The 15,710-nt window shown below is 48.6% G+C and overlaps 5 protein-coding genes across 5 annotated transcripts; 1 reads left to right on the top strand and 4 right to left on the bottom strand.

Moving 5' to 3' along the window:
• Positions 1-8,081: 8,081 nt before the first annotated feature.
• On the bottom strand, positions 8,082-9,225 carry PADG_12088 (uncharacterized protein; the record flags this gene model as incomplete). The annotated part of the gene is made up of 3 exons (XM_010763651.1): positions 8,082-8,215; positions 8,305-8,674; positions 8,728-9,225. 3 exons carry the CDS (start codon positions 9,223-9,225, stop codon positions 8,082-8,084), a joined length of 1,002 nt encoding a protein of 333 aa, XP_010761953.1.
• Positions 9,226-9,389: 164 nt separating this feature from the next.
• PADG_12087 (uncharacterized protein) lies at positions 9,390-10,393 on the bottom strand (the record flags this gene model as incomplete). Its single annotated transcript, XM_010763650.1, has 3 exons — positions 9,390-9,764; positions 9,816-9,969; positions 10,002-10,393. The coding sequence occupies 3 exons, from the start codon at positions 10,391-10,393 to the stop codon at positions 9,390-9,392; spliced, it is 921 nt and encodes a 306-aa protein (XP_010761952.1).
• Positions 10,394-10,587: 194 nt separating this feature from the next.
• Positions 10,588-10,929, bottom strand: PADG_12086 (uncharacterized protein; the record flags this gene model as incomplete). Its single annotated transcript, XM_010763649.1, has 1 exon — positions 10,588-10,929. The coding sequence occupies one exon, from the start codon at positions 10,927-10,929 to the stop codon at positions 10,588-10,590; it is 342 nt and encodes a 113-aa protein (XP_010761951.1).
• Positions 10,930-11,237: 308 nt separating this feature from the next.
• PADG_12085 (uncharacterized protein) lies at positions 11,238-11,940 on the bottom strand (the record flags this gene model as incomplete). Its single annotated transcript, XM_010763648.1, has 2 exons — positions 11,238-11,753; positions 11,845-11,940. The coding sequence occupies 2 exons, from the start codon at positions 11,938-11,940 to the stop codon at positions 11,238-11,240; spliced, it is 612 nt and encodes a 203-aa protein (XP_010761950.1).
• A 763-nt stretch (positions 11,941-12,703) lies between these two features.
• PADG_06361 (uncharacterized protein) lies at positions 12,704-15,006 on the top strand (the record flags this gene model as incomplete). Its single annotated transcript, XM_010763404.1, has 6 exons — positions 12,704-12,759; positions 12,813-13,022; positions 13,101-13,681; positions 13,951-14,093; positions 14,308-14,522; positions 14,742-15,006. 6 exons carry the CDS (start codon positions 12,704-12,706, stop codon positions 15,004-15,006), a joined length of 1,470 nt encoding a protein of 489 aa, XP_010761706.1.
• Between the last annotated feature and the right edge of the window lie 704 nt (positions 15,007-15,710).

The following is a 15,710-nucleotide window of genomic DNA, read 5'->3' as shown; positions in this document are numbered from 1 at the left end:
GTTTTAGGTTTGTGGGAGGGAGGTAGGGGAGGCGGATAGAAAGGAAGGCAAGGAAGGAAAGAAAGGGGAGGAAAGAGAGGAAGGAGGAGGAGGTGGTGAGGAAGACAGGGGCAAGACAGAGGAGAGGATGGTCTGTGGGATCTGATCTGGAGGTGCGCGACGGCGCATTGGACAGATATTCTGATAGAAGGCTGTTTCTCTTAGCCAGTTATTGAATTCTAGGGCCCCACGCGAGGTTGCCAGTGTCTCGCGGAGATTGTAGATAGGCCGGCGCCGCTTTGCTGCTTTTCTTGCAAGAGTGCAATAGTAGAAATGTTCTGGGGTTTTGCTATGTCCGCACCGGCAGTAGCACTCTGCATCTTCATGCTTAAGGTGGCTGTGGCAGGCTGCAAAGTCTCCATGACCTGATCGGGCGGCATAGAGCTTTCCTAATGTGAAGCGTGAAAGTTTTACCTCTGTTGAGGCTCTCTTTAGTGGGATCTCCAGCTCCATATAGCGTTTGGGCCGATTTTTGGCCCAGTAGTTCTCAAAGGCCTGTGTGGTTTGTTCCATAGTGTGCCGCTTTATATAAGCTAGAGTGCCTATGCTGTCGGGTTGAGGTACCATGCTTGCACTTGCTGCCTGCGCTGCGGCTGCTTTGGCTTCAAGATCTGCCTTTTCATTACCAGCCACGCCTGCGTGGCCTGGGACCCATCTAATGACCACCCTGCTCTGGGTGGCCAATGGGAGCCTATCCCTGCTCTGCCAGGCCTTTATGGCTTTCAGAAACTGCGCGAAGACCTGCTGGCTAGAGGTGTTTGGCACGGATCCAAGGGCTTGTGCTACCTCCAAATTGTCTAGGCAAATGTAGACGTTGCTGGCAAACTTCGCCTGAGGTGAGGTGGTGGCTTCCTTTAGGCCCTGCAGGGCTGCCATTGCCTCTGCATCAAAGACCTCTGCTTTATCCATTGGCAGGTTTCCTGTGGAGATTAGATGGTGTTCACTACCCCAGCATATAGCCCATCCTGCACCAGTCGCGCGCTGAGGGCGCTCTATCTGTGAACCATCGGTAAAGACCACCAGATCCAGGGGATTGCGTTGTTGTAGCCAGCTCTTAAAGTCTTGTGCTGCCTGTTCCTTTGTGCGGCCTGCCTCATACCCAATCTGCAGATCTTCTTTCCTGGGAAATCTCATCCAAGGGGGCGTGAGTAGAGGGTCATATGCTTCTATCCCACCAGCATGACTGGACGCTCTAGACAGACGTGTGGTATAGGGCTTGGTGGTAGCTACTTTATTAGAGCGCCTCACTAGCGGGTGCCTCTTGTCAAGCTTTTTGATTCTTACTGCAAATACAGCACGCCGGTTGTCTAGTGTCTCTTTCATTGGCATGATTCCTAGCTCACGGTGTAGAGCTGAAATGGGTGTGGTCTTGTAGACTGGCAGTGCCCCTCGCAAAGCATCTCTAAGGGCTAGATCTAGCTTTCTGACTAGGCAATCCATTCGACTGGAGATTTCCTTTCCCTTCTCCATTCGTGTGGCTCCAGGCCACCAGGCCTCTGCTCCATAGCAGAGCACAGAGAGCACACAGGCCTGAATGGATTGTCTAAGCAGTTGTACTGGGGCGCCTCTTGCCGTGTTGCTTAGTGCCCGTATGCCATTAGACACCTGTCGTGCCTTAGCCGCCATGGTCTCCACGTGTTTCTTGAAGCTCAGTTTTCTATCTAGCCAGATTCCTAGATATCTTATGGAGCTTTTCACTGCATTTGCTGTAATAGAGTGAGTGCCAGATGTTGTTTCAAGGTCAATTGAGGGGTTTGAAAGGATTCTGCGCCGTGTGAAGTGTGCTATCTCAGTTTTGGCAAAATCAAATGTTAGCCCTTCTTTGCTGGCCCAATCATTTAGCAACTTGAAATCCTCCTGGAGAGTAACAACATTCCCTTCAAGAGTGGTTCCAGCACTAAGCAGTCCTAGATCATCTGCGTAGCCTGAGCGTGCACGTCTTCTTTGTATAGTTCCTAGAAAGAACAGAGGCTGAATAAACAGCATGAATAGAATAGGTGAGACTGGCGAGCCTTGTGGAAGCCCTGCTGGGATATCAAAGAGCTCTCCCAGGAGTCCATCCAATCTGATCCTGCCTGTGCGTCCTGTCATGAAGCTTTCCACTCATCTAATTAAATTTGGTGGCCAGCCTTGTTCTTGCAATCTCCGCAGCATCCTTCCTCTGAGTACAGCATCAAAAGCACCCTTGATGTCCAGAGTAAGAAGAGAGACTACTTTTCCATGGGCCCAGGCTTCCTCTATATCATGAACCATCGCTGCCACTAGGTCTGAGGCAGCCCGCCCAGGGAGGGCTCCAAAGTGCTGGGGGTGGACAATCTTCTCTTGTATAGCTGTCCAGGCCAGCCTACGGGCTACCAGGCGTTCCAGTCCCTTCCCCAACGTTGAGAGAAGGGCTGTAAGCCTGTAGGATCGCGGGAGTGTTGGATCTCTGTTGACCTTAGGCAGCACAACCAGTGTGGCATCTCGAAAGGAGGTTGGGTGCCAGCCAACCCTAAGGCAGGCTCTGAACAGCCTTTCCACCGATACCTTAATATGTGGCCATGCCTTTCGTAGCACCTCTGTTGGCACTCCATCAGTTCCTGGAGTGGTATTACCCGTGTTCAGCAGAGAACTTTGTATCTCATGTGCTGAGGCAACAGGAAATGGTAATTTGACAGATGGTGGGTTGGACCAGCTAACTGGGATATCCTCTCTGCTTGCAGCCTTCTGTAAGAGCACCCGTTGCAGAAGGTCTCTTTTCTCTCTAGGGGTTGTTCGCGTTCGCCCAGTCTCTTCATCTACAAGAGGGGGGGAATGAAAGGAGCCAGTTGAATGGGCCCATTTGATCATCTTAAAGATATCTTTCCCCACTGAGGCCTCTGCTATCTTGCCTCGCCAGTATTCTCTCTTGGCTTTCCTGGTGATCCTGGCTACGTTGCTTTTTGCTTCTCGTAAAAAACTAGAGCCTAGGCGCTGTGCACGATGTAGTGTTGTCACTGCTTTCTGGCAGTCCTCATTCCACCATGGCTGACCTGTGCCTTGCCCGGTGCTCTTCTTGGTGGAACTTTCCAGGGAAGCTATTAGTGCATCTGTGATACCTTTAGCCAGGGCATCCAGCTGATCTGTATTGGGGTACTCTGGGATATCACATAGTTTGTCTAGTTTTGGCTTATAGGCCTCCAGCGTCTGGTTAAAGACCTTCTCATTCATGGTGTCGAGACGGAAAAAATGGGGTGGCCTGTCAGGCCTTGCGCCCTGTGGAAGGCTGATTTTGGTGAGAAGAGTCTGGTGGTCAGAGGAAGTGTAAAGGGATCTGTCCACCTGTGTGTCCACTCCTTTGATAACTAATTCCGGGGTGGCCCAGGCCAGGTCTATCATGTTATGCCCACGTGTGGGGGTGTCTGGGTCCATGGTGAGAGTAAAGTTGAAATCCATGGTCCATTGCAGGAATGGTTCCGCCCACATGCTTGGAGGCACTCCTGGTTGCCACACGGGGTGCTTGATATTGAGGTCGCCAGCAAGGAGCAACGGGAGTGCTGGGACAGACCAGGAGAGAAGACAGCCCACACCTTGTCCAGGATCCTCTGCGCCTGGGGGTGCATTGTATATGTTGACTGTCTGAAGCTGTAGACCCCAGGCCTGTATGTGCAGCATGTGGATGTCCCGGTTTTCTGCCCAGGGGCCTGGGACTGCATGAGCATGGATTTGTGGGTGTTTACGCACATAGGTGAGGACCCGTGGCTTCCTGTCCCACTTTTCAATTGGGGCAAAGCAGTTGAATGCTGGATGCTTTTTGGAGATGCATTGGCTTAAGTTCCTGTGAATCCAGGGTTCCTGTATGAAAAGGATGTCAGTCTTTCTTTCAAACACTAGATTGAGGGCCGTCTCGTGTGCTGGGCCCCCTTTTCCTACGTTGACTTGCATAATCTGCAGGAATTGCGGAGACCTAGAGTTCTTCTTCATTGAGTAGCTGAAAGGAGGGTGTTGTTGCGTGAGATGACGTGTTGGGTGTTGCATTAGGTGTTGGGTTGGGCGCCATGCCTAATGCTGTGCCTGATGCTGTGCTCAATGCTGTGCTTGGTGCTGTGTTTGATGTCGGTGTGAGGTTAGATCTACGCTCAGTAGAATCATTCAACCTCAGGTCTGCTGATGGCCCTCGACCACCGCATTTGCTGTTACTTGCCTTGGCCAAGTATGCCTTACTCTGTGCATTGTGGATATCTCTCAGCTGATTTCTTGTGTGCCTTTGAACAGTCCCATTCTTTATCCCTGGTCTGGCGGGGCAGGATGGATCATCCGCGGCATGTGGTCCAAGACAGTTAGTGCAGCGATTGGGGCATCCACATGCTTCATTCTCCTTATGACAGAATGGATTTCCTTTCACATGATTCTTAGAACTGCATTTTTTGCAGTGAGGGACGCGGAGGCAGTATCTCTCTTGATGAAATCCCCAGCATTTGCTGCATTGTTGTATTTTGACCTTAGGTGCCTTTCTGATCACTGGTCTTTGATATCCATATAGTTCCACTTTTGATGGCAGGTTTACTGCTGTCTCTTGTGAAAAGTGTAATATAAGGGTGGCTGTTGGGTTTCCGGGGTGTATTTTTGCCCAGCGACTCTGGACAGGCTTGATTCTGGTTTGGAGTGTGAATTCTTCTGTCATGGATTCTGCTGAGAGACGCAGAGTTCCACCATCATAGTCACTAATCTCCATGGGCAGCCCAGGAATCAGGCAGGTGATCCAATGTTCTTCCTTCTCTATCTGAGCATTGGTGAGAGTGGCTGCTAAAACATTCTTTTGGGCTAGCAGGGCCTCCATGTCTTGCAAGCTTCTAGGAATGATGGCAATGCCTGTGGGGATGGCTTGAACTGCTGTGATGGCTGCTGCCAAAGGCCCCGGGAGTTCAGCCTTCAGCTTTCTAAGAGTAGCAATTGGGCTTGCTTTGCGAGCTAGATGATCTGAAGGCAGGCGCGCGAGGATTCGTGGTGTTTTTCCTTCTCTGGGGTTATTCCTAAGCAGGGGTTTCTGCAGTATGGTTGCTGGTGTTTTTGTTACATTGGTGCTGTCTGCAGCTGTCTTTGCGTAGGTAGGAGCTCTTGCATCATTTGCACCAGTGGAGCCAGCAGGCTTGATTGTGGTGGACTGCTTAGCTGTTTCTAGACTTCCATTGTACCAGTCCTTGACTAACGCCTTCACGGCGGCTCCAAGGGCCAGTGCCCTTGATAGGCCTTTTGCCTTCATGACATCTAGGTCTTCTTCAATCCGATCAAGCATATTTGCAGCAGCTAGTGCTTCTGCATGGGATTTCTGTGCCTCAGCCTCGTGGGCGGCTAGGAGATCGCTAGCCATCGGGCCACGTAGGTTGAGACGTATTGGTGCGACATTTCTGCTCTTTGAGCTGCCTGCTGGTGTAGGGGAGCTTGGAGGCTCCATGTCATTCAGTTCACATGTGCGGCGGGCGATTGGGGTGAGGAGATGGGGTCTCTTGGGTGGACGGCGTATGGGGGAGCAGATGCGCGTCAAGGCTCGGGACGCGTTCGGTGGTGTTGGGGGGCTGGGCGCGCTGGCAGCGCTGCGTCGGCACGCCATCAGGCTTGCTGCCTGAGGGGATGGGAGAGAGCTTATAGGGATGTGATCAGGATTGATTAAGATGTTTTTGTATAACAGTTCTGACCTGTGTTGTTGTGTGTGATATTTCGCAGGTAGAGCAACTTGATCACATCCTTGTGGCGCTCGCAGAACCAAGCCACCCAGTTGACTCCAATAGGTGCTTTTAGAATCTCAACAACATGATTATGAAGGATTTGGGGCGTACAAGGGAAACCGCGATCTGCCAATCGATTGATATGAAAAAGGAGCCGTTTTTCTTGCGAATCAATGAGAGCTTTGCAGTGGATAGAGCTTGCTTCCTTTCTTGACATTTGAAAGCCTCTATAACGCCTTGACAACGTATATCGGCTGATTCCATATTTTTTAGCGGTCTCAGTGTAATTAGGCGTTAATTGCGCGTTCAAATCATCAATCGCGGCTTGTATAACTGCTTCGTGGTGCATGTTGTGGGTGGTTAAAGATGAATGAAAAATGAAGATTTGAGCGGGCGTTGGGTGTAAACGGGCGTTGGGTGGTTGATTACGTTACCTCTCTCGCTGCTGAATCCCCCCCCCAAATCCGCAATAAAAATTAAATACAGGAATCAGATGCTAGTTTCCCTATTACGAAAAGCTCTATTACGCATCTGCACTGTAACTTTGCAAAGCAACCATGTAATTATTCCCCTAATCCCTATTCTCATTACACCCCAGAGCCTTCGTCTTCTTTACGTAGTGAAGGACGTGCTTCAGGACTGCCCAGTAGTCTTTATTCGGGCGCGAATTGAACCTTGATAAATAATTCACGGCGGACGCCAAATCTGGCCTCGTGCTTGATACGAGATATTGGAGTGATCCGAGCCCCTGACGATACCTCGTAGCCGTAAACTCGTCTTCCAATCCGGCGTCCCCCTCAGGAGCAAATTTAAGCCGTATGCCCGCCGCCATAGGTGTGCTAGCGGGGTTAACCTTATCTATCCCAAAATCTTCAAGGATCTCTTCAATATAGAGGATCTGTGAGACTGCCAAATCACCATTAGGCCTGCGTTTGACCTCCATCCCAAGATAGGGCTTGTCTTCTTCGACATCTTTTGCCTCAAATTTCTTCCGTATCTCACCCAACACCCAATCTAAATTCGCCTCTTGGGGCCTGTAACCCTGCAATCGTCGACATGCAGCGTCAGGTAAATCTTGCGGATAGGATGAAATAGGAATCCTCCGTCGTATTTTGAAATCTTAAACCCCAGCGATGTGAGGTGCTCTGTCGCAACAAAATACCAGGTCCTTGCAACTTGTTTCATGCCATACAAGCTCTGCCTAAGGAGGCCAACTAGTCCCCCCCTTCCATGTGTAATGCCCGTAGCCAACTGCATATAGACCATTTCATACTGCGGCAGTACGCCATTCAAAAATGCCGACACGTAGTCGATCGACTTCGACTTCCAACCTCTGGCAGTCGATATAGCGAATAGGGAGCGGGTCGTAGGCCCTGAGACGACTGCGGCATAAGATTTGGAGTACTGGACGCCCTGCTGCTGCAGGAACCCACTAACCACCCAGCGGGCCCTGAAACGGATCATCTCACCCCTATTATTCAACTTACGGTCAAACACCCATTTGCCTGTCAAGATATCCATCTCAGGCATCTTCTCAACGACAACGCACGTCTTCTTATTCTTGAACATCTCAACTTCTTTCCTCATCGCTTCGAGCCAGTGGTTCCAATCTAGGCTCTTTTTCGCCGCCGCCAGGCCATTCGGACGATCCGTAAACATGCTCAGGACAGGATCGGTGTCACTGGCAGGCATCTCAGATTCATTATTCTCAACTAGCTCCGTCTCATCGAGCAGGTAGGCCGGATCAATGGCATCCTCCAGGTCGCCATTAATCAACATCTTCAAAACCTCTGGTTTATCCTTCGCTAGTCGTCCTAGCAGATAGTGGTGCTAGCCATTCAGGGGGTCAACAACATCCAATTCCTTTGGCAGTTCAACATCTTCTCCTGTAACCCACCAATCGCTACTCCTTGCCATCTGTCCTGTCCGTGAGCTTATTCGTCACTTTTAGGTCCTTCTTATAAACCTTGCACCCCCACCAGCGGATCTAATGAACTGACGGTTCGATCCCTGTCCAGGCTTCGAAAGGTGTCAATGGACTGCCATCTTTGCAGCCAAAATTCTTCGTTGATGTAGGAGACGTATTTATCATCATTACGGCCGCCTGCATCGCTTCACCCCAAAACTCTCTGGCAAGCCCACTATCAAATAGGAGACTCCTTGTCTTATTCAACACTAACCGATTCGCACGTTCTGCGGGGCCATTTGATTGAGGCGTATCCGGGGTAGTCACTTCATACACCATCCCCCTATTCTTGCAAAATACCTTCAGATCATCACTTTAGAACTCTCCTCCGCCATCCCAATGCAGAGTCCCTAAGGGCCGTTGAGATGTCGCCTCGATCATGCCAATGAAGTTCATAAGCGCCGGCGTGGCGTGGCAATCAGGATAATCCACCTAAAACGGGTGGCGTTGTCCGCAATCCCTATCCAGTATCTTGCGCATCCTTCGGTAGGTAGGTTATCTTCATCGTATAACGTCTTACCCCCACCTGCAAGGTCCACGAAAGATCTCATTGCCGGTTTGACGGCTCTGGTCATTGGGGTGAAAGGCAGACGGGTCATTTTCGCTTGCACACACCTCTTGCAGAATGGCAAAGTGGATTCCCAGTATTTTGCGGTCGTCGGTTGTTTGAGCTGGGCATGCTCTTGAGATAGTGAGCAGTCCGGGCGCAGATATCCCGAACCTCACGAAAGGTGATGCAATTGGCACAGGCTGCTGCAACCATGCGTTGCAGGTCAAAGGAGAGCTTATGGAGGAAGTCTGCTTTATAATCTTCATTTTGAAATTGAGCTACCCCAGCCAAATGCAAGAACTTGGTTGCAAATATGTGGTAGTCATCTCCATTTCTCATTACCAGCCGTTGGTACTCCATCTTTGCATTCTCCAGCTTGTTGACATCCTCATATATTCCATGAAGGTACACAAACACTTCCTTTGCTGTTTCAAACTTCTCAGGATGGTCTTCTCTCATTCTTGGAGCCTGGTGCCTTGCAGATTCACCATCTGTTCAGTTTTCAATATAGGCGATACAGCTTTCATCCGTTGGAAAGTGGTAGCATTGACAGCCAGCTTGCGTTTCATTCTTGAGAGCCAGTTCTCAAATATTGGTTCTTTCCCATCAGTGAGGTGCTTGGGATCATCAAGCTTTGCCGATCGTTGCACCCGCTGTGTGTCCACCAGTCTGATTTGTGAGGCCAAGGAGTTCACAGTCTGCTGTAGGGCGTTCCGTTCCTCTATCAGACTGTCCACCTGCTGGTCCAAATCATTCATTTGTCTTTGCTGATTGTCTCGCTCCAATTGGAGTCTTCCTATGTGGTTCCTAGCTCCATGCATAAGGCCAGAAATCTCTTGATACACTCGTCTGGGGTCCTTCTCCATCGATGCAAAAAACAGTTCCATAGATATAGCCTCTCTTGGTCTCATCTCTCCCTCCACTTGAGTCATGTTGTCCCAGTCTGACCTCCATGAACCACCAGTTCCTTCGATAGCTTCCGACATGCTCGTGGTCTTCTTGGGGATTGAAAACAAAAGTAAATAAAGATTCTCTTAGAGGTTTTTCACCTAAAACCTGCTTTAAAAGGGGCAGGAAAAGTAATGGATCTTAGTATTATGTCACGGCTTCAATCTAGGCGTAGGTAAACAGGCTTATCTGCATCCCTAGTCTAGGATCCGCTGCCAATCTTGATATATCCGCTGGGTTTAGGTGTCCCAGCCTTTTGATGCCACTGCACCATTGTGTATTCCAAAATCTTGATGTCGCCCTTGGGTAGCTCCAATAGGGGATTGTAATTCGACCGCAAAACGTACGCGGGTTCAAAATCACCGTTTGGCATTACAAAAGAGACCAAATCTCTCAATGCTGGCGGCTTTTCCACCACGTATATATTTTTGTTATTTAAATACGCTGTTAAACTTGTCATCCTGCCAGGAGACGTCAGCAAGGTTGAATGATTATTGCTGTACGCCAACTGTTTGAAAGTATAACCTTTGCGTGCGAGCTTGCCGAAGCTCATTAGGTTGACCTCCAGCTTCGGGACCTAACGGACGTCATCCAGTTGGATATTCGATTCTTCGGTTGGGATGCTCACCCTCCCTACAGCCGCTACTGGGGCCGTAGATCCGTCCGCCATCTCCAACATGACATTAGATTTTTGGGGCGTAACCTCGACAATATCCTTCAGAGGCGTGGCGTAGGCTCCTGATCCAGAGTCTAGGATCCAGGTTTCCTCTACCACCTTACCACTGGAATACGCCGTCTCTTTGGCACAGAATACTTGCTCCACAGCGTTTGGACCAGAGCAGCGTTGCCAATATCCTTATCCTTGTCTCTATCCTTATCCTTCCCCTTACGGTCCGCAGGGCGTTTTTCCGGATATTTCGTCCAACAGTCAGCCTTGAGATGTCCTGCCTTGTGGCATGTCTTATTTGTATTGTTGCCACTACCCTGCTTGGACTCCTTATTTTTGCCTTTGTCTTTAAGCCCCAAATCCTTATCCTTACTCTTATTCTTTTTCGATGAATCTTGGGCATTATTCGCAGGATTTTTCATATCCGTCACGGCAGTGTTCTGTCCAGCGGCTGGCAGGTGCGATAGAATATCTCGACACAGTCCCATGAAATCCGTCTCAATATCTTGGGCGTTGGTATCTTTCGCGGCGTGGTCCATCCTATCTCTGATGAATGGTCTCTAGGCTAGCCTTGCGCTTGACTAGGGTGTGAAATCGGCTCTGGTCGCAGCTGCAATGCGAAGTGGCTCCAGAATCAATTAACCAATCCAGTGTTTCATCTGATCAATATACTCGCTCGCGTACAACATTCGCTGAGTCAAATACGCCGTGATCCCGCATATATTTGACCTCATCAATCATGGACTGATCTCTTGACAAAGGAGATTCGTTTGAAGGATTCGGTAGATTCGCTGAATTCAGCAGCTTCATCAGTTTCACTGCTTGTATCTGCAATTCGCCTAGCCTTGGCCTTTGCTTTGGCCTTCCCCTTACTAGGGGCCTTCCGTGGTCTATTGAATGCCCTCTTAGCTGGCTTCTTAGCTGAATCTTCGCTAGATTCTCCATCTTCACCAGCTTCCTTGCATTCCTTAGCAAAATGACCTTTCTTGCCGCAGTTGAAGCACTTCACATCCTTCTTCCACCTTATTCGACTGACTAATTCACTAGGCCTTTCAGCATTCTTCCATCTCAGCATGGTGTCATTCAACCGCATAAGGATAAGATGCTTCTGATGTTGCTCTCGCTTTGCTAGCAACTATTCACTGTTCTCCATTGCTTGAACTGAGGCTTCATATTCTTTCAGTAAACCTTGGAATGTCAACCGTTTCCATATAAATTATACTCACCCAACAAGCCGTTCGTTCATTACAATCTGCGTGTTAGATTAGTTAGATACGGCAATACATTCGTTCGTTGGCTCTGTTTATTCAATCCTCTTTATGGTAGTATGTAGTTGGCCCCAAGGATATTCAACTCACCCACTGGCTCTGGTCAACTCGTTTACTAGAGCTTCCAATTTGAGATCTGCTTTCGCATGCCATTCAGGGTCACACCACTAACTGTTCCATATCTCTTCTCTAGGAATAGCCACTGATCCCCTGCGTACATCATATGCCTAATTGCTGTTTGATCTCCTGGGCTGATGGTCTTTGATATCGTCATTGAAACTTTTGCATTCAGTGCCATGCAATCTTCATCATCGGCTAGGGGTTGGATGCGCCTGTCCGCAGATTCAACTCCGGTATTCAGTGGGCTAGCGGTTGGCGTAACACTACGCATCCTTTCAAATGTAGTCGCGGTCTCATTCCGTATCTTTGTATTCTCTCGTACGGGCTTCCATGCTTTCTTGCTCATTAAATATCGTTGAATCTGGCCCGACCAGTGGGCGTAATTGCTGCTACTCAACTTAGGAAGTTCTGTTCCGGCCCCATATTGAATCCGTTCGATCCACTCTGTGGAATTCACTGTATATATGCTTGATCCGCCGATCAAGGCTTCGTGCCTAGCTATTGTGCCTAGCTATTAGGGCTTCCGTGCGGCTCTCGCTACTAACAGGGCTTTCGCTTAGTTCCTTTAACTAGGATTTCCGTATAGGCTTCGCTAAGCCTACACTTCGCCGTCGAATCGCTCGTTCCACAGCTCCGGCTGAATAAGGGTTGTTAAGCCTTAGTACAGCACCATGAGCCTTAGTACAGCACCATGACATGCTACCATGAAGAGGATTGAATAAACAGAGCAACGAACGAATGTGTTGCCGTATCTAACTAATCTAACACGCAGATTGTAATGAACGAACGGCTTGTTGGGTGAATATAAAATGTAAGGAAGGGATCTTTCAAATGAGTGGAGGTTGTGTCAAGCCGGAAGTAGTTATTCCGACTCCGGATAGAAGAGGCTTGGCTAGTTAATGTATCAATGGGTAAAAGGCATAAAATATGACGTGTAAATGTCAACACCATGACGGAGACGGTTTTACAATGGATCCAAGTGCGGGGCTACAAGATCTGAAACTCTTGATCGACAAGCCTAACGGGCAAAGTGAAGCCTTTTATCAGAGACAGGAACTGATTGATGTTTTTGTGACGCGAAGACTCCTTATACGAACTCCTTGGTCACACTGCTTACTGAGGCACTTCAGATCAGATTACCTCACACCACTATTTCCCCATTCCATGGAAGATTAGGGGGGTAAAACCTATTATTGTCACTCATTCATGTACATCAACACTCTGAATCCCCCGAATTCCTTTCAAGAGATTCAGTGGCTAGCTACTATTCAATCCTACACCTACGTTTTCGCCCATCGCTATCCTCTTCCCTCCATAGCGCTCGCAGCGCCTATATTCCTACTCTCTTACAATATTAGTTATTGTGCTTCTCACGCTTCCTTTTGACACTTAGCCCTCCACATCAAGTGTCCTCACAGTTTCTAACCACTCTATGAGAGGTTGCCCGTTCAGCCTATAACAATGGGTCCGAAACCTAACCCACGAACCGACACGGAACACGTGAATCTAATGAAGAAGTGCGGGTAGAAGAAGCCCCCTACGAACAATCATCTAGTCTGACTTCAGAAAGAAATACTGAAGCACCTCATACATCAATTGGCGAGGAGATCCAGGCAGTTGAACATGAACGAGAACGCTTAGAGATATACAAAAAACTCCTTGACCTACAACAACAAGTCAACACTCTTCGCGCAGAAATTCAAGCCTCTGAGAGCAACCAGCGCGACACAGAGCCAACTGATCACACTATTAGTGCCAACCTCCCCTACCTCAAGTTCACGTCTGCAGCAATTCGAGAACTCTGAAATGAGTTTAAGGCAAAAAACCTCGAGGATCTAGAAGATATTATCTCTTCAAGCCTCGCTTTCTACGCCTACCAAAAACAATACTTTGAGAATATTGATGAACACAAAATTCTTGAAGCAGCAACGCATTTTGATGCCAACCTTCCACAAAAATGGCAACAATACTACACCAACCTGAAGACACCTATTACCTGGAGTGAATTTTATAACTGGATTCATGCTAGGCTTATCAATCCTGACAAGGCAAACCAGGACTACGAGCTGAAATATCAAGAACTAAAACAATCTGAGGGTCAAACTATACATGACTTTGTATTTGCTCTTCAGTCGATTGAAAGAAATCTCCGCCAGAAGTACAGTGATTATCATCGAAAGGTTCATCTATTTAATAAGATCCTATCCTCTCTCCGTGCAGAGTTTGAGAGATATGCAGTCAAGCTGGACGACCTCTCCTATGACGCTTTCATCATGAAACTGGGCATTGTGGAAAGCAACATCCTGAAAACTACCACACCATCAAGCGCAACTACGCAACGAAAGAGGAGTGCTGGTCGCGGAAACCATTCACGTGATGTTGCACCGACAGCACGTCAAAATGACAGCCAAAAACGCAAAGAGTGCTCCAACACCTGGTGTGATGTCCATCAGAGCACGACACACTCCAATGCAGACTGCAAGGCCCAGAATAACAAGCCCTCCAGGGACAACTTCTCAACCTCAAAGTTTCCAAAACCCTCTTCCAAACCAAACTCTAAGATGGCAAAAAATGAATAAGCAGTGTCACCCATGCTGCAATGACAACTCTTAATACACCTAAAGTCCAGCAATCATTGAATCTATTCTTTCTTCTTTCTGTCCAAATCTCTACGCCTGCTGGAGACACGCTGATTCTCGCTCTTATAGATTCCAAAGTTCAGACGAGTTTTATTAGTGATTTCAACATTAGAGCGCTCCACGCACAATTGAATGATTTCGACGGCCACCAAACACTGTCATTTGGAACTATCAAACTGGCAGTAGAAGTCTCAGATAGCAAGGAATCTACTGTCAGAGAATCTCATTCATTTCATGTTGTTAAACTTTCAGACTATGACATGATATTAGAATTTCCCTGACTCAAACAACTCAACCCCCTTATTGATTAGAAGGATGGAGAATTCTATTTAAATAAAAAATCAAGCAATCAAGGGATAAACCCGATCGCTGCAGATGCTACTAATGAATTACTCACTGGCGCCTCTGGCTACGTACTTACACTAGTACTCGCCTCCACTCCACCGGCTTCCGGGCCTCTTACCGGAACCTCCGGGCCTAGGTCTCCGTACCAGCCTCCGGGCTTGCCCCCGAAGCTTCCGCGCTATTAGGGGACAGCGTACTCGCAAATACAGCTTCCATCGATGGTCTGCTTGCCCTGTAGCGCATTCGTACTTCCAGATGCGAATTGACTCTGTCGGCTCCGTCACTTTGGACCGATCGTACATCCCGGCCACCCCCCGGATCCTTTGAAACCTCAACTGCTGATCTGATGATAATCTGGTGATCCGCCTGGCACTTAGCAAGTTGGAGCTTGCTAGGGAGCAAGAGAAACCAAGAGCTCTAGAACTAGATATTCCAACTAGAACACCTTCGCGCGGCGGCCCGTACTGCCGCTGACAATACCTCTACTACTGCCAATCCCCCCATGGCTCCGCCAGGAATGCTGGGATTGGTGCTGTATTTGAACATGTCCTTTACAACCCGGATAGTGATGTCGGCAGGGCAATTGCTCAATTCAAAAGGGACACAAAGAGCATTAATAAACCAAACATGCCAACTGGCACTGCCAAATACTTGACCTGGAAGTCCTCAATGAAGTCTAGGCTTGTGGATGCCCAGTGCTGGGTCCTAATAGAGAGGGGGCAAACTCAGAGTCCATCTGACAACTCTCAATGGACACCCTTCTGGGAAGCAAAGAACTGATGGGCCTACGCCTTTCTATCCAGCTCCCTTAGTTCCTCTGTCTTTTAAAGACTGATGAGATCCGCATGGCCTACTCCCTTTGGCATGCAATTGAGGAGGAATATTCAATTCCAAAGACCCAGCTTCAACGAGAAGCTTATCTGGCCTTTGTGGCACTTGCCAACTCAAGGACATATGATATACACCTTTTCTTTGACAAATTCTGTACGACTCTTGATGACTTGAAGACACTCGAAGCCTTTCCCCCCGAAGATCTGATATTTCATATCTTTTACTCAGCCCTACCCACCACTTGGCGGAACTATGTTTAGAAGAAGATTGAGGAGGTTCAGGCCTCTAAATCTACATCTGTAATACTAGATGTGGTTCCAATCATGGAAGAAATTCGATCTCGAGTTGGCCCTTCAAAGAATAAGAAAAAGGATGTACTTCTTTCTATTCAGGCCAATGCTGCCAATCCGTTCCGTTCAGAATCCCATTCCAACACCCAGCCCGGCGCCTACCGTGGTCGTGATCTCGGGGACCTACCTGCCTGCCCGGTATGCAATGCTCGGCGTCATGGAATCTGCTGGCTAGCCCACCGGCACAAAGCCCTGGAGGATTGGCTGAAGAATAACGCCAATAAAATAAAGGATTTCAACAAGAAAAAGGATAGAGGTAAGGGCAAGGGCAACAGTGGGGGCAAGGCAGCTGGCAATCCTGCT

This window comes from Paracoccidioides brasiliensis (genome assembly GCF_000150735.1).
Source record: "Paracoccidioides brasiliensis Pb18 unplaced genomic scaffold supercont2.8, whole genome shotgun sequence".
Classification (NCBI taxonomy): domain Eukaryota; kingdom Fungi; phylum Ascomycota; class Eurotiomycetes; order Onygenales; family Ajellomycetaceae; genus Paracoccidioides; species Paracoccidioides brasiliensis.
This window is presented reverse-complemented; position numbering and strand designations above follow the sequence as displayed.